General features: G+C 34.7%; 1 protein-coding gene across 1 annotated transcript in view; it reads right to left on the reverse strand.

Moving 5' to 3' along the window:
- Window positions 1-24687, reverse strand: part of CHM (CHM Rab escort protein) — a 191528-nt gene extending 166841 nt beyond the window's left edge. Inside the window, exon 1 of the mRNA XM_019717433.2 lies at window positions 24589-24687. Coding sequence (XP_019572992.2) covers window positions 24589-24637 — 49 coding nt within the window. The 5' untranslated portion in view covers window positions 24638-24687. The remainder of the gene's footprint in view (window positions 1-24588) is intronic.
- Window positions 24688-25294: the final 607 nt, after the last annotated feature.

Consider the following 25294-nt stretch of genomic DNA (forward strand, 5'->3'; position numbering starts at 1 on the left):
GCTCTTCCTCAAAGTCAAAATGATTCCGGACAATGGGGCACGGCAGTGCAACTAAAGACACTCACGAAAGAGGACTTTCAAAACTGCTTCAGAAAGTGGCAACAATGAAGGGATAAGTGTGTTTGAAGGGAGGAGGAGTATTTTGAGGGCAGTTAATGGCAATGTGTCTTTCACTTTAATACTGTTTTTTTACTTAAACATTCACTGTATTGTTTGATCACACCTCGTATGGTCACATTAGCTTATCTGATTCTGCCAACTACACTGAGAAAGAAGCATGTGCATACACATTTTAAAGATTATGAAGGAACAGGTGCAAATATGTTAACTTGTTGTCCAATGTTTTAATAAAAAAGTCCTAGAGTTGAAATTTGAACCCAAATCTAACTCCAAAGCCACAGTGCCTGTGAGGAAGAATGGCACACATTCATTTGAGCAATAGGTTAGCTAATTCAAAAAGAGGCCATTTACAAGATATAGTATTTTACTTTCTGGTTAATACAGCAGTTAGAAAAGAACATTACTGTTTTGGAATTGAATTATACAACACTATAAAGTTGGTTATCATAAAAAGAAATATATATTACTACTCTCAGTACCAACAAAAAAATAAAAAATTACCAAAGATAATGATTTAATGATTTCATAATAAAAAAAAAAATCAGGTGTTCAGCTACATTGGCTAGTTAATACCCTATGTTGTAAATTTAAGACTCTTGCATAGTTTTTTGTCATTAAACTCTACCATTTCAAAAGAGGCTGTTGAATATTTTATATCGGAGGAACAAAGCATGTTTTGAAAGTTTAGTGCAATTCTATAGTGCTACTAACTGACTTTTTCACTGCAATGAAACACCCTGATCCTCTTGGACTTTTACCTAGTTGAAAAGAAATAGCACCATTCTCTTGACAAGGATTTAAACTACACATTAAGCATCAAGGATTTCAAGAAACGGGAACGGTTATCTTCTTCATGTAGAAGGCAATACTCATATGGAAGCAATTGCCAGTCAATCTCTAGTTAAAAACCACATTAAACACAAAGCTGCAGCTGCATTCACGGAAGAACTAATTTTCCAGTGGTGAACACGTTGTGCGTATATAAGGCTTGGTTCAAAAACGTAGTTCTGACCAAACGTACTATTTATCGCCATTAAATATCAATTATTAGAAATAAGCCATCATAAAGTTTCAACCTTAACTTTGGAAATATTTCAAAGAAATATTACAGAGTGAGAATTTGTAGTGGAGAAGGAACTAGGAGTAAGAAAGGAAAGTTTTAAATAATTAAGCATACTTCTTCAGGTAAAACTGTATTGCTCTAATGTTTTTTATGTTAAGATTATCTGAACTTTTTACACCAACAGAAATACTTTTCTTATTAATGAAATGCAGTCATTATGGTACTTTAAAAGCTGCTATGCTGCTTAGTCAAAAAGGACAAGAGCAAAGAAATATTCAAGGAGCTGAATAAGTATGTTAAAGTGTGTAATAATGACAGGATTAATAATACACCACCAAATATTAGTATACGGCTTTAAGGTTCATGATGTATTTTCACATACATCATCTCATTTAGTCCTCATTATAATCCTGGGAGCCAGGCAGCATTATCCATGTGAGAAATGGGATGAAAAAGATTAAATAACTTGCCAAAGATCAAGTAATTCAGTAATTCACTGTCTCTAATTCAAATTACCATGGTAAATTCACCCTCTTCAACTAGGACGAGTCTGGATGGGAATGAGGATTTAAGAGCAGGACAGCAACGTAATGACATGGGCATGGTCTCAGTTAAACAGACCTCGGCTTGAATCTTAGCTTCGCTGCTTAAATAAGCTGTGCAACCTCACACAAGTTACTTGACTTCTCTGAACCTTTGTTTCTTCTTCCATCAACAGGAATACCACCATTCACTTCATAGAATTGTTCAGTTGTTAGCAGAGAGGGTACTTGCTCTATAAATATTATCTACTTTTATTATTCTTCGGAAAGATATTTTCAGAAGTACTACATTTTCACCTAAATACTACTCCAAACATACACCTATTTTTACCAGACGCCAACTCCAATGGAAAATAATAACAAACTTACTCTCTGCAATCCCACCAACAGTACACGAGGGTTCCCTTTTATCCACATCCTCACCATCACTTGTGGTTTGTTGATGTATTGATGATAGCCATTCTGACCCGGGTGAGGTGGTATCTCATTGTGGTTTTTATTTGCATTTCTCTAATGATTTCTGACCTTGAGCATTTTTTCATATGTCTATTTGCCATTTGTATGTCCTCTTTGGAGAAATGTCTCTTCATGTCCTCTGCCCATTTTTCAGTTGGGTTGTTTATTTTTTTGGTGTTGAGTTAAATGAGACTTTTATAAATTTTGGATATTAACCCCTTCTCAGATGTATCACTGGCAAATATCTTCTCCCATTGGTGCAGCCATTATGTAAAGAAGTATAGAGGTACCTCAAAAAAAAACTGAAAATGGAACTACCTTATGACCCAGAAATTCAACTCCTGGGTATCTACCAAGGGAATCCAAAAAGCTAATTTGAAAAAATATATGCACCCGTATGTTTATTGCAGTGCTATTCACAATAGCTAAGACATGGAAACAACTGAAAATACCCACCGATAGACGATTGGATAAAGAAACTGTGGTACATTTATACAATGGAATATTACTCGGCCATAAAGAAGAATGAAATCTTACTATTTACAACAACATGCATGGACCTAGAGAATATTATGCTAAGTGAAATAAGTCAGACAGAGAAAGACAAATACCACATGATCTCTCTCACTCATACAAGTATGTGGAATCTAAAGAACAGAATAAATGAACAAACAAAACAGAAATAGACTCAGAGATATAGGGGGCAAAAAAAGGTGGTTGCTAGATGGGAGGGGGTGGGGATGAGGGAGAAGGTAAAGAGATTAGAAAGTACAAATTAGTAGCCACAATATTGTCACGGGGATATGAAATACAGTTTGGGGAATATAATCAATAATGTTGTAAAGTTTATTTAGGGTGTCAGATGGGCACTGGATTTATTTGGGAGACCACTTCATAGACTGTGTAGATGCCTGATCACTGTGCTGTACACCTGAAGCTGAATAATACTGAATGTCAACTATAATTAAGTACACACACACACACTCACGAGATGTGGAGTACAGCATAGTGAAGATAATCAATGGAACTGTAACAGCTTTATACGATGTCAGAGGGGTAACAGATTCGGGGGCAGTTATCACTTTGTAAAAGCTGTAAAGGTGTAACTATTACCTTGTATTGTACACCTGAAACTAATAAAAAAAATTAAAAAAACAAATAAAATAATAAACTTATACTCTCCTCTATTTGGCCCAAATTAGCTGCTACTTTGTATAGTCAAATACAAGGTCAGACAATTAAGTTCGCAAACTCATCCTAGGAAAAGTGCTACATACCTCACTGCTGAATACCACTACAGTCACCTTCAAAGTACTCCCCTTGGGAATCTATGCACCAAAGCCAGCACCTACAGTAGTCCACCCTTCAAAGCAATTTGGAACTCTTTTTCTGAAATGGCCATCAGAGCTGTCGTCGTATTTCCCTTGATGTCATGCATGTCATCAAAATATCTTCCTTTCAATATTTCCTTTATCTTTGGTAAAGAAAGAAGTCATTGGGAGGCAGATCAGGTGAGTAGGGAGGGTGTTCCAATACAGGTTATTTCTCTACTGGCTAAAAACTCCCTCACAGACAGTGCCATGTGAGCTGGTGCATTGTTGTGATGCAAGAGCCATGAATTGGTGAAAAGTTCAGATCGTCGAACTTTTTCACACAGCCAATTCAGCACTTCCAAATAGTAAACTTGATTAACTGTCCAACTGGAACAAATTCATAATGAATAATCCCTCTGATATCAAAAGAAGGTTAGCAACATCGTTGCAACATGTTCACAAACTTAATTGTCTGACCTTGTACACATGTGGTTTGCATGTGGTTATTTCCAGGGCTGTGATCAACACTGTCAAAAGTCATGTCTCTGCTGACAAAGCAAAGCCAAGAACGGATTTGAATATTGAACATGATTTGAGTCCAAGTTACATAAAACTAAAATGACTATCATTTGTTTTACCTTAATATTTCCACTCAGATATCCCTACAAGTTTGTGAAATTGATAGGCTATTCCTATGTTAAACAAATGGCAAGGGCCTATTATCTTTGTGCTTCAAGTGATTAAAATAACAGACTAATAATATAGTTAGTAATGTCTTCCTGGCCAGGATATCATATTTCTTCCCACACACTTAATAAACACTGAGTTCCTCGAGCAGAGGAGGCACTTGATAGATTCTCTGTAAATATGTGTTGGAGAAAAGGAAAAGACAAAGAGAAAATGGGGAAAGGGAAGAGGGAGACATAGATAGTGCAGACTGTTATAGGTGGTGAGAAAAAAAGTTAAAATTAAGGCAATACCTAAAAAGAGCTCAGAGTGTACGGAACACTAATTTAAATGGATTAAAACAATAAATGTAATTAAAACTTATAGGAACACAATGGAAAGAAGCATTTCCTCTGTAGAGGGGACTCCTGGAAATCTCCAAAGAGGAGAGGACACTAGCTGGCTGTTTTGTGATCTGTAACAACCCAACTGAAGAGTGTAGGAGAAAGAAAAATTGGAAAAAAAGAGGAAAGTGGAAGGAAAAGGGTGAAGGAAGGGGACACTAAAAGAAGATGCTCAAAAAACAGTGGTTGAAGCCAAACTGTGGAGTCTGAACTGGAACCTGTAAGCAACAGGGAGTCTTGAAAGGATTTTAACTGGAACAGCATGGTCAAAGCAGTGTTTCAGAAAAACAATTCTAGTCACAGAATGAAGGATGCACTTGTATAAAATCTAAGCTTTAAGTTTCAGGGTTTTTGTTTTATTTTAAGTTCTTGTTTAGGAAAAGTTAACATACTAAAATTTCGTGGTCTTACTGATAATTTAGTAAAATAAATAACTGCTTGTTTTGTTTAAATTAATATTTATAAGCCAATTTTAATAGCATTTAAACCCTTGACTAATTTCAAAATAAAACCTTTTTTTAACACTTGGCACCGTAAAAAGTGGACTACTTTCAAATGATTGCTCAAATGAGGCATTTATGTGAAACATATACATATAGGCTTGCAATTAATTATACAACCTCTCCCACTAGGAAAAGCCAGACATGAGTTAGAAATAGATAACCTAGATGAGAGTCAAATCACACAGTATTACACTGGAAAGACACTGTAAAATATGTGAGCAGATATACAAACACAATGTTTTCAACTGTAATATGAAGCTAATTATATATCCTACAAGGGTTTAGGTAGGAACAGGTACAAAATTAAACACCTTACACAGTGTCTCCTAGCATGTCACTAACATTCAATAAACACTGGTTCTCTTCCCTTCTTTTCCTATTCCAATAAGATTAGTTATTTGAAGGGGGAAAAAAAACAAACCTATCACTTGTCTACTATTTACTTAAATTATCTTCAAAGATCTAACAAGTTAACATAGTTTTATAAAAAAGGAAGTCCAATAGCCTTTTCCATATGTCCATTATAGGCTTTTTCTATATGTACACTATAGAAGTCCTTCAAACATTTAATATCATTTACACATGTCAATAATAAATATGATTATTAAATTCAGTAATGAGGCTGTACCAAAGAACTCTACCAAAGGATTATAGGAAAAATGTAATTCTGATGCAAGACCAACAACATTTACTGGCAAATCATTATCATTAAACACAGGTAAATATGAAGTATTAAATTAGCATTTCATAACAGTTTGTAATGAGGGAAACTGAGGATTATTACATACTACCTTTCTCAGTTGGGGTTCTGTTATAAACTTGGCAGCTAGAAAAATATACTAGAAGCTTATAAAATGTTATATGATCATATTAACAAACACATATAGTCCCAGCTTTCTGCAATTTCCCTATACCTGTCTAGATAAAAGAGAGATGTTTTATTATCAAATGAAGGAGCTAGGCTAAAATCAGGAGCCAGAAAGGTATGAAATTAATATTTTCAAGAATATTACGTAAAACATTTTGTAGAAATGAAACCACTATTCATTCATTTTTCAAAATCCCCTTTTAATCCAAATTCTGAATGTTAAACCTCATCATTTATAACTATAATATTTAGGTTAGTTCTCTATGATCTATTCTTAAAATTGTATTAGTATCTGGAATTATTTTTTCTTAACACTATACTTACATAAGATAAACATAAAGTACTTACACCACTCACAGCATATCAAACAATAAATAATAGATTCCACTGACAGGACTTTGATGACCTGGCAAAGCCCGGGTGTTTTCAGGCCAAATCATATGAAACCATTAAATCACTCTTTATTTTATAGAACATTTCAAAATGGATTCCTGCTTTCTACCTTGAAAGTCATTTCATGTGTTATTTATAACTCGTGAAGACTAGAATGGAAAGCAAATTACATAGAAGTAGAAAATTTACTGTGACTGTTTTTTTTTTAAATAAAGAATAGCGTATTTCTTTAGGAAAAAAATAGAATCATTGGCAAAGAAAAACTTGTGAGTACAACAAGCTCTTAGAGAGCCACACCCATTACTATTTAACCCTACGTACAGACCTTCTGCACCACTGCAAACAAACCATAAACATTAGGTACAGAACTAACTAGAATGAACAATGAAAAGGTAAAACTATAAACTTACGTCACAGACACTAAAAAAAAAAAAGACGTCAGAAAATTAGGTATAATTGAATTTCAATCCAACTTCAAATCGTTTTGTTCATTCCTATTAAATTCTAAATTAAAAGTTTAAATCTTATATTTACACTTCAGTGGTTATCTTCAAAAGAAAAAAAACTGCCAGTGAAGTAGCCTAGGGGACTACCAACATACAGATAAAAATATTTTTTAACTGAAAATTATTTTAATTCAGTGAATGCCCTCCCCTCCTACACACACACACAACCATATACCTCATTGTAACCACAAAGCAAAATCCTACAATAGATACTCAAAAAATAAAGAGAAAGAACCCAAACATAACACTAAAGAACACTATGAAACCACAAAGGAAGAGATCAAGAGAAGAAAAAAGTAACAGAATTACAAAAACAAAAACAACAAAATGCCAATAAGTGCATACCTATGTATAATTACTTTAAACAGACTAAAATGCACCAATCAAAAGACTTAGAGTAGCTGAATGGATTAAAAACAAGACCCATTTACGAGGTTAGATCAGGTTAGATCAAAAGATACAATGAATATTTAAATTAAAAAAAAAATATTACAGTAAAAGACACATTGCCATTAATCCTACTCAAAATACTACCCCTTGCTTCAAACACACTTATCCCATTGCTCTTGCCATTTTCTGAAGCAGTTCTAGAAGTGCTCTTTCTTAAGTGTCTCTAGTTGTGCTGTCGTGGCTGCCTCACTGTCCTGTATAATTCTGACTTTGGGGAAGAGCCAGAAATTGCACAGTGCCAGATACAGTGAATAAGGTGGATGGGGAAAGACCAAAATGTTGACAGAAACTGTCATACCACAATTGATGTGTGACACAGAGCATTGTCATGATGGAGGATGAAGTCGTTTGCCCATTTAATGTTAATATGTTGTTCGTGATCCATGATTTAAGACATACTTAAAAAAATACCTTCTATCAACCGTGGCTCACAACCGACTGCACCAAACAAGTTGAAACTTGTCACACTGTTACTAATGTTCAGTGCACCACTTCCCACATTGAAGATCCCTGCCTTTCTGTTGGATGGCACTCGGCAGCCACATTCACTGTATTTTTTTTATCACAACAAAGCGGCTCCACATCACAGATCACTTCTGGTATGAAAATTTCTCTCAAATAAAAACATTACAGTTTGTCCTCATCCATTTTATTCACCGGATCTGGCACCATGCCAGTTGTGGCTCTTCCCCAAAGTCAAAATGACTATAAAAGGTAAATGTTTCGAATTGATTCAGTGCATTGAGGCAGCCATGACAGTGTAACTAAAGACATTCACGAAAGAGGACTTCCACAACTGCTTCATAAATTGGCAAGAATGATGGGGTAAGTGTGTTTGAAGCAAGAAGGAGTATTCTGAGGGGAATTAATGGCAATGCGTTTTTTACTGTAATAATATTTTTTATTTAAACATTCACCGTATTGTTTGAACACATCCTCATATATGCTGCTTACAAGGGACTCACTTAGATATAAGGACACAGACTGAAAGTGAAGGGATGGAAAAGGATATTTCATGCAAATGGAAATGAAAAGAAAGCTGGAGTAGCAATTTTTTTATCAGACACAATAGCCTTTAAAACAAAGAATTTAAAAAAAGACCAAAACAGGGCATTTCATAATGATAAAGTGGTCAATCTGATAAGAGTATACAATATTCATAAATATTTACACACCCAACACTGGAGCACCTAAATATATAAAGAAAATATTAACAGACATAAGGGGGAAATTGACAGTAATACAATAATAGTAGAATTTAGTACCCCACTTACATCAGTAGATAGATCATTCAGACAGAAAATCAATGAGGAAACATTGTTCTTAAACAATACATTACAGCAGAGGTAATTATAGATATTTAAAGAACATTTCATCCAAAAACTGCAGAATACACGTTCTTTTCAAGTACACCTGGAAAATTCTCCAGGACAAATCATATGCTAGGCCACAAATCAAGTCTCAAAAAATTCAAGACTAAAATGATATCAGGCCTCCTTTCTAACCACAATGGTATGAAACTAGAAATCAATCAAAAAAAGAAAACTAGGAAAAAACACGGGGAGATTGAATAACATGCTACCAAACAACCAAGGGTCAATGAAGAAATCCAAGAGAAAATTAAAAAAATATCTTGAGACAATAAAAAATGGAAACACAACTTTCTAAAATCTATGGGACTCAGCAATAGCAGTTCTAAGTAGGAAGTTCACATACCGTGTTTCCCCTGAAAATAAGACCTAGCCGGACCATCAGCTCTAATGCATCTTTTGGAGTAAAAATTAATATAAGACTGGGTATAATAGAATATAATATAATACCAGATCTTATGTTAATTTTTGCTCCACAAGACGCTTTAGAGCTGATGGTCCAGCTAGGTCTTATTTTCAGGGAAACATGGTAGATACAGGATTACCTCAAGAAACAAGAAAAATCCCAAATAAACAATCTTTACACCTATGAGAAACAGAAAAAGAACTAACAAAGCCCACAGTTGGTAGAAAAGGAAATAAAGATCATAGCAGAAATAAATTAAACAGAAACAAACAAAAAAAGTCAATGAAAATAAAACCTGGTTCTTTGAAAAGATGAACAAAATTAATAAAACTTTAGCCAGCCTGATCAAGGAAAAAAACAAAACAAAACAGGGCTCAAACAAATACAGTCAGAAATAAACCAGAAGCTACAACTGACACCACAGAAATACAAAGGATCATAACAGAATAGTAAAGTTATACGCCAACAAATCAGAAAACCTAGAATAGATTCCCAAAACAATTTTCCAAAACAGAATCATAAAGAAATAGAAAATCTGAATTGGCCAATTACAACAAACAAAATTAAATCATTAATTTTAAAAGCCCCCCAAAATAAAAGTCCAGGAACAGATGGCATCACAGGTGAATTCTAACAAACATTTAGAGAAAAGCCTTCTCAAACTAAAGAATAGCCTTCTCAAACTATCCAAAAAAAAAAAAAAAAAAAAAAAAAAAATGAAGAGCAAGGAATGCTTCCAAACTCATTACATAAAGTCAGTATAACCTAATACCAAAGCCAGAGAAAGAGGACACTACAAAACAACAACAAAAAATATATGTATGTGTATATATACTATGTGCCTATATCCCTGATAAACATAGATGAAAAAAAAACCTCAACAAAACAGAAAATGTTAGCAAATGGAATGTAACAATACATTAAAAGATTCAAATACAATGATCAAATAAATAAAAGTGATACATTACATTAAGAACATGATGGTTAAAAATCATATGATCATCACAATAGTTGCAGAAAAAGCATTTGACAAAATTCAACATCCATTTAGGATAAAAACTCTCATCAAAGTGGGTATAGAAGGAATGCACCTCCACATAATATAACCCATATGACAAACCCACAGCTAGCACCATACTCAATGGTATGGTGATTAGATAATAGGAACATTTGAAAAAAGGGTGAAATCATTCAAGAAGAAATTTTTTAAAAATCTTTTCAAAATGAAAACTAAACTAGAAGGAACACTAGAGTAAAGAAACACAATAGATAACTAGGAAAACCTGAAGATGCAAATAAAGGCATGAAGGTACAGTTATGTTTAAAAAGGAGAGCCCTTATCTTTTAGTTATATATATTAAAATACAGATGGAATGATATACAGTAGTACCTCGGTTTTTTAAAGTCTCTGGTGACAAACATTTCGGTTTACAAACGCCATAAACCTGGAAGTAAATGCTTCGGTTTTCAAACACGCCTCGGAAGTCGAACATGTCACACGCCATCCGCTGAGTGCAAGATCCTAAGGCCTAGCTGTTGGCTGTTTTCAAACATTTCAGAACTCAAACAGTCTTCCAGAATGGATTACATTCGAAAACCGAGGTACCACTGTACCTGGGATGTGCTTAAAAATAATCCAGTGTTGGATAGTGAAATGAGGAAAGCTGGAGGGTACAGAGAAAGTGAGATAGGCCATAAACTGATAACTGTTGAACCTGGGAGACAGATACATAGAGGGGTTATTTTATTCTCTCTGCTTTTATGTTAGAAATTTTCCCATAATAAAAAGTTTTTAAAATAAGATGTAATACCAATTTTGATAGTTAATGAAAGATTGGGCCAACCAAATAAAACAATCCCTTGGAAAGCAGAGATTTAGTGTTCTGGTTTTTACCTAAATTGAGAAAACTCTATCAACTCAAATTATCTTAATGAAAGTGTTAAGTAATGTAACTATTTGCCAAAGCTTATGCCATGCCAGGAAATAAAATAAGCAGATTCCACTATATTTTTACTTAATTTTCTTAACACTAATATTTCTGTTTTATCAATATGTGATCAAAATGATCTTATCACAGCAATGGATATCCCAGCTGTCTTCAAACTTAATAACAATATTTAACTTGTGATAAGAAAAATAAAATTTCTTTGTTCTGAACATATTTTACTTATGTGCCACAAAAGAAAAATTACCTACACTGTATAGCTATGAGACTAAAACAAATGATGAGAGACTGTGTGCTCATTCCACGAATGTTATAAAATCACACAACAAATAACCTTCCTCCCTTATAAGAAATCCTATCATAAAATCCATTTTTTAGTAGAGAAAAAAAGTTATGAGCCTTACAAAGTAAATTTGAAAGGGCCTATGATTTTTTTTTAACTATACAACATTCCTTAAGGTAAAAACACTTCAAAGTTTTAAACTTAGTCTCATTTTAAACTTAGTCGCATGTATTTAAGAGAAAAATCAGATATATATCTTTGAGTAAACATTGAAGATAATTATTTTATCCTGCTTATTAAAAAGCTGAACAGTAATTACATTGAATTTATTAAAATAAAACAGTTGAAGTATAAAATTTGATCTAATGAAAATTACAATTTTACTGCAACAAGAATTTCTGAAATACTATCAAGGATAAACCAAAATTAATGTAAATGGTTCATGAACCATTTGCCAGTGTGTTTGCACTTTAAAATGCACATTAAAAACACCTAAAAAGCAGATGGCAGTTACTTTTTTGATTTCCTCTCTTAGACTGTAAATATAACACAATGGTAAAGAAAATATTTTAATCACCCATAACCCGATCCCTAACTTTTTTTTGCATTGTTCCCTTACTTTCCAGTGTCTGTCCACATGTATATATAAGGCAGTAGAGAATAGGAACACCGAAATAGAGGGGTTAAGTAATTTCCCCAAAGTCGTGTACCCAGTAGACAGCAAAGTTAATCCTAGCATCCTAGCCAGTCTGGCTCCAGAATCTGTGCTCTTCAACTCTGCTGTTTCAGGACATCTAAATCTCTTTGTCTACCTCCCAAAGCAACCTTACAATTAATTCAGTTTCCTAAATGACCTGATTCTCAGAAATGGGTACTCTAACTAGTAGACACCAATAATGCTGGAAAGGTACCGGTATGTTCCCTTTTCTAAATTAAGAAATTGGCATTCAGTAGAAGCTATTAAATGTAGAAGGAATCAAAGAACTAGGAAAAAACATTTTGTACATCCTAACAAAAATTTTTATTTATACAAAGATTACCTACTGATGTTAAAACAATTATGTGACTAGGTGGTATCAAACTGAATATTTGCTCCAAATTAGCAATACCATTATTTTCAACACACAGGGGGGAAAATACATCCATACAATAGAGGCATCAGATTGTCATCATCCTAATCCAGGATCAATCTTAGCATCACTCATAGTGGATCAACCTGGTATTATGTGTCTTCTGGTATAATCCAACATGACATCCGCATCACCAAAGATCTATTCTAGCCAAAACTGTTAACCTGGAATCCATCATGTCTTTAGATAGATCTTCCAATCTACAGGAAAAACACAGGCTAGAGGAACAAGATAAATGATACTTTAAGGAAGAAAGCAGCCAAACCCAAAAGGTTGAACATTCTGTAGGATCACTGGTCCAGTCTCTTCAACTAGGCGATCATTAATGATGACCATCATCTCAGTCATCATTAAAAAAAAGAACTATGCTAGAATAAAACAAACTCACAGGACACAACCAGAAGCAACACATAATACAGAATTGGAAACAAGCTTGTACATATGAGTTGTAAAGGGTATTTTGGGGTGGGAGACTATGTAAAGTTAAATATCTCATTTAGTAGATAAAATTTTACTAATGAGATAAAATTTTACTAGAATAAACATAAAGGTAAAGATTACTGACTGAAAAAGTTGCAGAACGGTTATGTACAGAATGATCCTATTTTGTCATGAATGTGTGTGCTTTTGACATTATGTATTTCCTGAAGGTGGTAGGGACTTGAAAAGTTGAAAACCAAAAGGCAAATCAATAGAATTACATTGGTAAATAGGCATAACCTACTGAAGTTTACTATTTGCAAACCTAGAATACTATACAATAGCAGTGTGTGTGTACGCACGCACACAGAGAGGAATTACACTACAGTAGTATCTCAGTTTTCGAATGTCTCCATTGACAAACATTTCTGTTTACGAATGCTATAAACCCAGAAGTAAATGCTTCAGTTTTCGAACACGCCTCGGAAGTCGAACATGTCACACAGATTCTGCTGAGTGCAAGATCCTGAAGCCTAGCTGTCAGCTGTTTTCAAACATTTCAGAACTCGAAGGGTCTTCCAGAACGGATTACGTTCGAAAACTTAGGTACCACTGTATATGCATGTGTACACATGAACCTCACAAGCATAACCCTGATCAATGAAAGAAAGTCACAGGAAGAATACATAAAGTAGAATTCCATAAGTTAGACAAGGATCAAAAACAGATAAAACTAACAATGTATTGTTTAGAGATACATACACATGTGATAAAAACACTTTATGAAAAAAAGGGAACAATACAATTTACCATATTGATTACATCTATGGAAAAAGAAGAGGAGACAGTGTACAGGGAGTTTCTAAGGTAAGGGTGATGTTCTTTTTCTTTAGCTGGGTCATATATACGTGCCATTCACTTTATTATTGTTCATTAAAATAACACACACACACACACACACACACACACACACACACTTCATTTGTATGTATGATATTTTACAATAAAAAAGAAAGCTGTGGACCAGATCCTGGGCCACATTGTAAGACTGTCTGTTCCACTGGTCAGTCAGTCTCGTTTGAAATATTGGGGCTCTTTAATATACAACATTTATATTATTTTCAAATTTTATTATGACAAGCAGCTTTAAAATAGATGTTGTCACCCTTGTAGCTTTTTACCTGTGTTGAATTTTCTCAGAATAAATTCTCGGATCTGCATATTTACAATACTTAATACAAACTGTCATATTACCTTGCCAAAATGTTGTCCCAATGTATAATATCATTAACATATCAACTGAATACAACTGCATCAAAAATTAGCTACTGCTCTTTTAATTAAACGTTTTCAATTAGGTTATTTTGCATTTCATTAATAAGAAAAAATTATTTTTCCTAACAGTTTGTTGATTATTTGTATCTTCTCTTGTCTGTTTGTATTCTCTGCCCATTTATCTACAGAGATACTGATATTTTTCATATAAAATCTAAAGGTACTCTTTATACGTAATTTGTCCTTTGTTATGAGTTGCAAATATTCTCACTCTACTTTCCTTTTTAGTTTGCTATTTTTCAGAACAGATTTTCTTTATATATATGTTCAAATATTACCTTTTGTTTTTTGAGATTTCAAATGAGGAAAATTCTCATTTCTCTACAGATCAGATGACCCAGTCTATATCCACTTTATATTTCCCACTTTAAAAGAGATTACACTAAAATAAACATTCATATTATCGGCTGAAAGCCCAAAAATTGATCATATAGTAAAAAAAATAAAGGAAGCATTTCAATCAGTGAAGTAAGAACAGATTTTTATATCAATGGAGTGAGAATAGCTGGCTAACGATCCAGCAAGAAAAAAAACCAAAATACTCTAAAACAAAGTAAATTTCAGATAAATTAAAATTTAAATATTGAAAAAGAAACTAAGAGTTAATATTTACTTAATCTTGGAGGGGAAGACTTTCTATGCACATCTCCAAAGGCAGTAACCATAAAATAAAAATAGATTTGACTACATAAAAATTATAAATTTTCACACACAAGAAACCATCATAAAAATAGAAGGCAAACTTAGAAAATACATATGACAAAGATTTAGTCTTTAATATATAAAGAATTATTATCTATTGATAAGAAAGAAAAAGAATGGTGCAATAGGAACATGGGTAAAAGCAATTTACAAAAGAAACATAAGTAACCAATACACCTATTAGTTAAACAATCTCACTTATGATCTGAAAATGCCAATTCAAACAAGGAAATATCATTTGTGGCTATCAAATCAATAGTAATTAAGAATAAGACATTCATAGCCAATGTGGAAGGAAAATGGGGAAATAAGCATTCTCATACTCTGCTGGTTAGATTATAGACTGGGAAACTTTCCTTAAGGCAATTCATCAATACAAATAAAAAGTGTTACTAAGCCACCCTCTAAAATTTCAAGCCCACAATTACAGTTATAGGTATTTATACTAAGGAAATAATTAAATATGTACAAAAGATTTAGGCACATATTCATCATCACACTAGCTTATAAAAGTGAAAACAAACTGAAAACCTTGAATGTCAAAAAAACTTGTTTGTTTAAATAAATGACAGGACATGAATAGAAAAGAACATTTACTAAACATCGATTTAAAACAACATTTAATATGATTTTTTAAATAACATAATCATAGAGATGGAGAACAGATGAAGGGGTTGCCAGGGCCCTGGGATGGGGCAAGGAGAGTAAAAAGGAACCGTGAGAGATTCTTACAATGACATTGTTCTGTATCTGGATGTGATGGTGTTCACACCAATCTACACGTGATAAAAACTGCACAGAACACACACACACACACACACAGAAATCTGAATAAGGTCATTGGGTAAGGTCAATTTGCTGGTTATGCTATAGTTATGTAAGATGTTACTTAACGTTGGCGTAAACTGGGGTGAAGAATATACAGGATCTTCCTATATTATTTCTTACAACTGTTTGTGAGACTACAATTATCTCTAAATTAAAGTGTTTTTAAAAAGGACACTGAGGAAGCATATTTGGTTGACATTGAATAATGTTCATGACATACTATGAAGTAAAAATCAGGTTTCAAAACAGCATCTGTAATAAGCTACACTTTTATAAATAAAGGAAAGTATGCATACATCTATACACACAAAGTGAGAAAAGGTCTGGAAGTATATAAACGAAAGTGTTACTGTTATTATTTGTTAATGACAGGGTCCTTGGAGGAAAAAGATATTACCATATCCACTTGGTCAATTAAGATACATGCTGACAATTGTTGAAAATTGTAGGAACCAAAAGAATAGCCAACCAAAATAAGTAAAGCTTCATAAACAGGACAATGAGTCCCACACTTGATCTTGAAATTTTAATTTGCAGTGAAGAAAACTAAAAAAAAAAAAAGACATAAAATGGCAGACCCTAGCACAGGCCCAAACAGCCTATAGGGTATTTTTAACAATGATTTTATTTCAGTAGAAAATTATGTATTTTGGAATCAATTCCTAGGGGAACAGACTATCGGTTAAAATATTACTGTATTCTCTGATCCGATTCCTTGCCATTACTTTTTTCAGTTTTAAAGGATTTACATCCAGGTCATTCAGTTCACCTTCATCAAAAGGATTGCAGGCTGACACAGATGTATCACAATGCTGTCAATAATAAGAAGTTAACACCACCAGACTTTGTTGGTATCAGATATTAATGTCAACAATGGTAACTCCCCAAAATGAAGCAACTGCAAATTGCCAAGCTAGGGCACATTAATCTAATCGTGATAGTCTGAGGTATGTTTTCATTTGGAAGAATCCAACAAGCTCAATCTAATATGTCAGCTTTAGGCAAAACAACTCCAGCCTTAACAGTCTGACCTAGGTCAAACTTAACTAAGCCTTAGGTATGACATTTGTAAAATGGAGATAATGTATCAACCACAGACAAGGTTATCATGATAATCAGAGATAATGTATTTTAAGAGCTTAGCACAGTACTCGGCACATCATAAATGCTAGAAAATATTTTTCAGGTATTTGTTTAACAGCATATTGCAGGTACTAAAATTACTAAGTATCATCTATTTGGCTTAGATAGCTTATGCCAAAGTAACACCGTTGATAGAAAAATAAGGATTAGAACTCACAACTGGACATCTTCCTGATATGCCTGATATCTGTTTGTAAAACCTTATTTCTCTGTAATTCAGCTTGTGTAAACTTTTCCATGATAATTACTTTAAATCCCTATATAGAAAAGCAGTTTAACAAATGTGCAAATTGCAACCACAGCTATATGATTCAAAACATTTCAAAGCAATATAAAATGACTAAAAATGCCCATAACTAATAGCCATTGTAACTCAACGTTAACATTGCGCTGGACAAAAAAAGATATGTAAAAACACTACTCAGAAATAAAAAAAATAGATGTTGGTACTTTTCTAAATGCGATATAAAACAAATCAGTCAAGTAGTATGACATTACCCACTTAGGCTCTTGGTCAAATCCAATACGAGATGAAACACCACACTGGCCAAGCTGCCCCAGTCCCTTCTGTCTATTTGCAAACTATTTTTAAAATACTCTCAGTATGATAACATGAGAGGTCTCATAATCATGGATGCTTTGAGAAATCAATGTCTGTGATAAATTATCATACTTTTTTTACATAGCCCTTTAGTAAAATTATTAGAAAAGCAAAATGACAACAAATCAATGTTTCAAAGTATTCCTATTTGGCCATAGCTAAATTTAAAACACATACATATATGTATATAGTTTTTCAATATATATTAATATAAACTAGGAACTAATGGTGATTTTTAGACAATTTTACTTTTAAAACCATTTATATACATAGCAGGCGCTGCAGCCTAAGTTTTCAGTTAAAAGACTCCACACTGAAACTGAATAACAGATAATTTAGCATGAAAACAGGTCAATTATATGGAATTATAATTGTTTCTGTGCATTGGGATTTTATGTTAAACACAGAGAGTGTGATGGTGAGCAGCAGTATTTGATTTTAATTGCTATAGCCTAAGTTACCCAAAACATCATGAGAACACTGGAGACAATGAGAAAATGACATGGGGCATGGGAAATGAAAATGATGCTGCAGAGGGAACTCTGGTAACAGATGCGGCTCTCTCTGAGGGATTGGCTCAAACTTCTGATTTACAGGGAAGGGTAAGCCTCTCCCAGAGTCTTCTCCAGAGTTAGATAACTCCCTTTACTTTTCTAGGTATTGAGAGCAGAAAAGACATACTTTTCCATCAATAAATGCCTGAAAAAATGCAAAGCATTTTTCAGAACAGCAAAATCTGTAGGCTTTCTTTAGCTACTTCAGGATTCTTACATTGACATGGAAGTGTTTCATACTATGCCCCAAATAAGATAAATTTGTTCAAAACCTTCAGGCAAAACAAATGACAAATAATGCAAGCTGGTAAACAAAACAGAATAAAAGGAAAAAAATAGAAAACATATAAACCTCCAAAAAAATATGGATAGAAATGGCGCTAATAGACACAAAGGTCTTTCCCACCAAGCAGCCAAAGGGAAGAGGAGAAGATGACCCAGACACATGAATCTTCCCACCACTCTCCATGGAAAGCATGAGCCCCAGCATGGCATTATGGGTCATAAAATTTAACTACATTATCTGAGCACTTACTAAGCATTTTGCAAGAACTATTTCATTGAATCCCTTTTAGAAATGAGAAAATTGAATCTTGGACATTAAAGAACATGTGTGAGGTAGCAAAAGAGGCACTGCTAATTCAGTCACAGGCTGTCTGATGTCCAAGCCACACTGTCAATCACATTATACTACTGAACTGAGATACAAACATATCAAAGTAAATAAAATATATGGATGGTATAGCAGTTGTATAACTACAGGACTTTTGAAATACCATTTTGATTCCTAGACTTTAAAACTTTTTGCCCCTGGCCACCTCCCCAACCCCAAATATATCTATTATCTATATCTCTCTAGTTATCTGGATATCTAGAGATATAGATAGATACAGATATATAGATACAGATATATGCATATATATACATATGTGTGTATTTTACAGTGACCTATTACACACAGGAAGTGTTTCATAAAACTACACTTATCCTTACTACATGTAATATATTCTGATATATTCCATTCTACCTCTTTTTTTAATGCTAGAATTGATTTCATGGAGAAGATATTTGCAAACAATGCTTCCGATAAGGGATGAATATCCGAAATATATAAGGAACACACAACTCAACAACAAAAAGACACAGAATCCAATTTAAAAAATGGGCAGAGGACCTGAATAGACATTTCTCCAAAGATGACATACAAATGGCCAATAGACATATGAAAAGATGCTCAACATCACTAATCATCAGAGAAATGCAAATAAAAAGCACAATGAGATATCACCTCACATCAGTTAGAATGGCTATCATCAACAAGACAAATAATAGTAAGAGTTGGCGAGATTGTGGAAAAAAGGGAACCCTCATACACTGTTGGTGGGAATGAAGATTGGTGCAGCCGCTATGGAAAGCAGTGTGGAGGTTCCTCAAAAAATTAAGAGCAGAATTACCACATGACTCAGCAATCCATCTCCTGGGTATCTACCCAAAAAATCTGAAAATATCTGTAAATCTGAAAACATGTATCTGTAAAGATATATGTACTCGGATGTTCATTGCAGCTTTATTTACAGTGGCCAAGACGTGGAAACAAAAGTATCCTTCTATAAATGATTGGATAAAAAAGATGTGGTATATATACACAATGGAATACTATTCTGCCTTAAGGAGAGATGAAATAATGCCATTTGCAACATGGGTGGATCCTGACATTATTATGCTAAGAGAAATAAATCAGACAGAAAAAGTCTAAAAACATATGACTTCACTTATATTTGGGGTGTAAAACTGAAAGCAACAAAGGAACAAGACAAAGAAAGAAAGAAAAACTCACAGACACAGACAACAGTTTAGTGGTTACCAGAGGGTAAGGGGCTGGGGGAGAGGATATGGTAAAAGAGGGTAAAGGGTTCAAATATATGGTGATGGAAGTACTGACTCTGGATGGTGAACATACAATGTGATATATAGATGATGTATTACAGAACTGTACACTTGAAACCTATGTAATTTTACTAACCATTGTCACCCCAATAAATTTAAAAAACAGAAAAAGAAAAAATAAACTGCTCTAGACCATAAGTCCATGGATGTTTGGAAATGCAGGCAGAGGACTACATATAGGCATCCTGGAAGAGGATTAAAGGAGATACAGATATGGGAAATCACTTGGCACAGTCTGGGACAAACAGGTATTTGGTAAATATCAGTTTCTAAGACACCTCCTGCAGCATTCCTATCCCCCAGTGTTTGAAGAAGTGAAGCTACTTCCACCACCACCATAAGCATTATAGTCAATGAGCTGCTAACTTCCTTAAAGTTTTGATCCTCGACTAGCATCAAGGAATGGAACCTACATGACCTTTCCTGATAAAAGTAGCTTATCAATTTCAAGAAAATGTTTTTTATGAGCCGTTTTGGTAGAAAATTTTCTAAAGTATATTAAACATTGACTTGACTTCTTATAAGGACTACACAGAATTTAGCGTTTTTTTCAAGGACCCAGTGTCATGATTATGCACACACAATGGTAAATTTTTGAGCTCGTAGATGCCTACTTTAGAGGTCACTTAATTCAAATCTCTCATTTTGCAGATGAACAAAATGCATCCCAAGAGGTTACGCAATTTGCCCCAAGTCACCCAGTAGGAAGGTCAAGTGATTCCAATTATGCCATGCCGCCATATCTATTATTGCACCTTGTCAAGTACTATCTAGCAAGGTAGTCAGCATTCAGGAACAACAACCTTTGTAATTTCCATGTGTGTTATTCTGATTATCTCATTTCTTTTCCCATAATCTTTAGCAATAAAACTTTTTAAAAGGATTTATGTGTTTACCCTCTGCAAAAAAAAATTAAGGTACAACCCATCTTCGGGGAAGAACTCCAAAATGCAGTGCGGTATACTTTAGAAAAGAAAGGGATGCAGACTGAATTTCTATGTGGTGTTCAGAAAGCAAGAAGGACGCAATGAAAAGCCTACACTGGCTTATGAATAGCTCTGAGAATGTAACTGTCAGAACCCCAAACAGGTCTTTAAACTAGGCAATACAGTAAATTTCACAAGGACAGTAATTAGGTTCTCAGTAAATGTGGGTTGAAAACCCAGAAAAGTGAGTGTTTGTCACTACACTAAATGGTCCCAGGCCATTGTGTTGTTTGATGCAGGTTTGCATTTTAGGTGCTAAGACTCTTCCCTTTCCCGTAAGGATATGAACTGTCACTTATATCTAATGAAATCCCCCAAACACAGCTTTTGCAGAAGCTGATAACATTCCTCACATCTTCTAATAGGATGCTTCTAATATACTCTGAGCTGCTAGAATTATTTCTAAAATAAGAATGAATAATTCCCTAAGTCAGAGTCTAAGGGATTCCCCTATATAAGAAGCATGTCAGTATTATCACGTAGCTCTTGTAACTTCCATCTTGCCTGATCTTCTGTTGAGTTGTTGGCTCTGCTGCAGATTGCGATTACACAGGTTGCCAGGTAAGTCACCTCCAGTAACGTGTTATGCTACTGGGACTATTTGTAACCTGAAATCAATGATACTACAACCCATAAAATTATTCAAATAAATGTCTTTTTAAATTGCAAAATGTCTTGAAAATGACAATTGTGTACCCAAACTGAAGGTAACATTCTAGACACTTAATCACTTATATCCATTTTTGTCCTCTCCCTTGAGACTCCAGTTGGTTCTCCTCTCTTATTCCATTTTCTTCCGTATTTTCCATGGTTTAAGTACTTTATCTTAACTCCTCTGTCTTTGGGTGTTCCACAGATATTTCCTGTATATACTAATTAGAAGTAAATGGGCTGAACTAAGAAAATACATACAAAAGTTTATTTTCCCATAATCTCTTCAAAACAGGATCTTAAGGAATACCTTGTGTTATGCAAAATGAAAATACAAATCAATCAAGGTCAAAGGGATTTAAAGTATTTTCCATAGACGATTTTACTTGATGAAGCAACTGTCTTTTATAGACATTTTAACTATTAATAGAACCAAATCTGCTTTAAGAAAAGTTACATCTCACAGCCTATTTCTTTTCTTTTTCTTTTTCTTTTTTTCTTGTTTTTAAGGAGGGCGCAGCTCACAGTGGCCCATGCAGGGATCAAACCGACAACCTTGGTGTTACCAGCACCACACTTTTACCAACTGAGCTAACCAGCCACCCCAATTACTTCTTCTTGTTTCTGATACATGCATGATTAATTCTGCTTTTGTCAGTAAAACTAAATCTATGAAATATTGCTTTCCTATGATTTACTCAAACCAGCACATTTAGCAATGCAAACACATTTTAAGGGCTACTTTCAGCAAACTAGTTCAAAAGAGAAATATTCCAAACACATTAAAGATAATTCCAATTAAGTAATGATTGGAATTATTGGAATAATTTATCTGGGAAATGACTTTCATCTAATTTTTCCACTTTGACATACCTAAAAACAAAGCTTCGTGCCACAAATTTAAGCAATGTGCTTGATAAACTCAGAATATGTTCACCATTAAGTGATAACGAAAACCTTAGTTTAAAATTAACTTCAAATAAGATCTTCCCATACTTTGAGAAATAACATTACTCTCACTGAATTAAGTCTAAAATGAATCTTTTTCCAGATATACCAGATGCTTCCTGATGTAATTTGTTGATCACTCACAGTATCTTCCTACATCTATCATACCATACTCCAACAGGATGGTTGCAGTCCATATTATGAATTTAACTGGAAGGCAAAATATTTATTATAAGAACTAACAGCATTTACTAATAAGAAATTGCGCCGTTGTCAATTAAAATATGAATCCAGGTAAGAAAAAAAATCTCTTAATGATTCAAAAAGATATTTTAACACCCCAAGTGTTTAGGTAACAAAACGAAAAGCAATAATATAGAACCCAAGTATGGTACAACAACTACTCTAAAATGGATGTTGTTCTCAGTTTTAGGATAGACTGAAGAGAATGCATTAATAAATAGTCTACTGGCTTCTTCCACCTCTCATCCAATATCTGTTCATAGCAACTACAAACAGATTATCTGCAGCCATACAGTTTTCAGGCTAGGAACAAACAACATCCTTGGTGTTCTGAGAACAACTACCCAGGTACAACTAGAATAAGACAATTTCTGGTTAGATGACACGGAAAGACTATCTAGATTACCCTCCTTATATTCAAAAACAAGGAAACTGAGGCTCAGGGAAATTAAGTGCCCTAGTATTTCACACAGCTAGTTAACAGCCAAGCAAGGTCTGGAACCGAGTTTTTCCAATTATCTTTACTAATGTGGGTTAATCGGAGGGTCTGAACTACTGATTCTCATTCTGGGATGTGATGGGCTTTTGGAAACTTACCAGCTATATGATTGTGAGCAAACTGCAACCTTTCTAAGTCCTCTTGCAAAGCGTAGGGAATACCTACTCTTAACAAGGTTGTTGTGAGGATTATATACAGCTTGTAAAGTGTTCAGCACATCGAGTAGCAAATAATAAGCACAGGAAAACAGGTAGCCATTATTTTTACTCCTGTCCTGGAAACATGGCTGCTCCTACTGTTTTAAGACAAACTGAATTCATTAAAACAATGTACAGGGTCTCATTCTACCAGAGCTTCTCTGGCACACCACGTTCTGCAGACAGGCGAAATCCCCACTCAACAACCTATTCCACCCCATCTAAAATCCACCCTTTACACTGTTAAGAAAAACAAAATACCAACTGCTGCCAAATGCCTTCTGCTACGTGTTGTATGTAGAATTTGTCAACTAGAGATTGCAGAGGGGTTTCTGGCTCCACCCAAAACATGGAAAATAAACGATGGGAAAATAAACGATGGGAAAACAAGGGGAAGATAAGATCACACACCTGAACTGGAACTCACAGAAGCTTGTTCTCAGCTCATTTAATTGTGGGTAGGTCAGTGGGGTGGTAGAAAGCAAAATGCTTTCTTTCTGCACCATGAAGCAGTAATAATGGCTACCTCAAAAAAATACAATTCCCTAGGCTTCTCCACACAATAGAAAATAATCCGTTTCCTCGCCAAAGTAAATTAATACGCATATGGGTAACAACTGAGCATCTTTTGCGAAAAATTTAGGATTAAGCTGTATCCGAGCTGCAGTGCACCCTAGGATTATATAAATATATGAAAAATTCCTATGAAATGGCGAGACAAAATGATGGGGAATATCACCTTGAAATCAACAAGGAGGAAATCATAACGTATGCCAAAGGCGTCTCCATTGATAAAATCCCGACCCTCCATTCTCGTGGCACTGCAAACCCACCTCCCTCTAAGGCAATTACAGGAATCACCCGCAGCAACCAACCTCAGCAATCGGCATCGACCAGATCGACCCCCTACTCAAATGGCGCTAAACACCACGGGTCCAAGCCCCTCCCTGGAGCTGCTAAATCCCGCGCTGACTCCAGACTACCTCACTTCCTTTCCGTCCTTCCTCCCATGCTCGACCCCTGGTATTTCTCGCCAACCCTCGCCACTGACAGAGAAGGTAGGAACGAGATAGACTTCCTATACTTTGTCCGGAAAGTACCAGAGCCACACATACCCGTCCCTATTACGATCACATCAAACTCCGAAGGGAGATTATCCGCCATCTTGACAGGAAACGTGTCATGTGACTATTGCTTGTGGAAATGAAATCAAGGTTGGCATTGCTTTGGTAGAAAGCGGAAGGGAAAACAGTGCATTCTGGGTATTGTAGTTCTTGTGTGGCGGATCCAGGTAGGCGGCTACAGCATTATGCATGACAAATTTACGGGAATGTGAAAAGCTCATTTCCTTTTCCAGGCTGAGTGCAATAGCGCATTAAGCCTGGAGATTTGGAATACAAAATAGATGTTGATTTTTACTCCAATGGTTAGAATGAATGTGAGAAGACGTGGTAACCCTTGACAATGATGAAGCAAGAATTGTTAGAAGACAGGCAGGGCGGAGTGAAATTGCAAAGGGATTGCTCTATGAACAAAGGAAATTTTTCATTCCAGGCTGGAAACTGTTTCCCCGAGCGTGTCTGTACTTTCGTTTTGGCCCCCAAAGCATAATTTTTCACACCAGTACTTTCAAACTATATCCTGTATCTTTTTCGTTTCTGTGTTTCCCCACGAAGTTCACGAAAAACTTCTCGCCCTTGTTTCGCCAGAATGGAACCCTCATCGTGTCTGTATTGGTTCTAGTGGGTCCAAACAGCTACCCCGGCGACATATATTGGCAAAATTAACATTTCTTTACAGAAGGGAAGAAATACATGAAAG

This window comes from Rhinolophus sinicus, chromosome X (assembly GCF_036562045.2).
Source record: "Rhinolophus sinicus isolate RSC01 chromosome X, ASM3656204v1, whole genome shotgun sequence".
NCBI classification, from domain to species: Eukaryota; Metazoa; Chordata; class Mammalia; order Chiroptera; family Rhinolophidae; genus Rhinolophus; species Rhinolophus sinicus.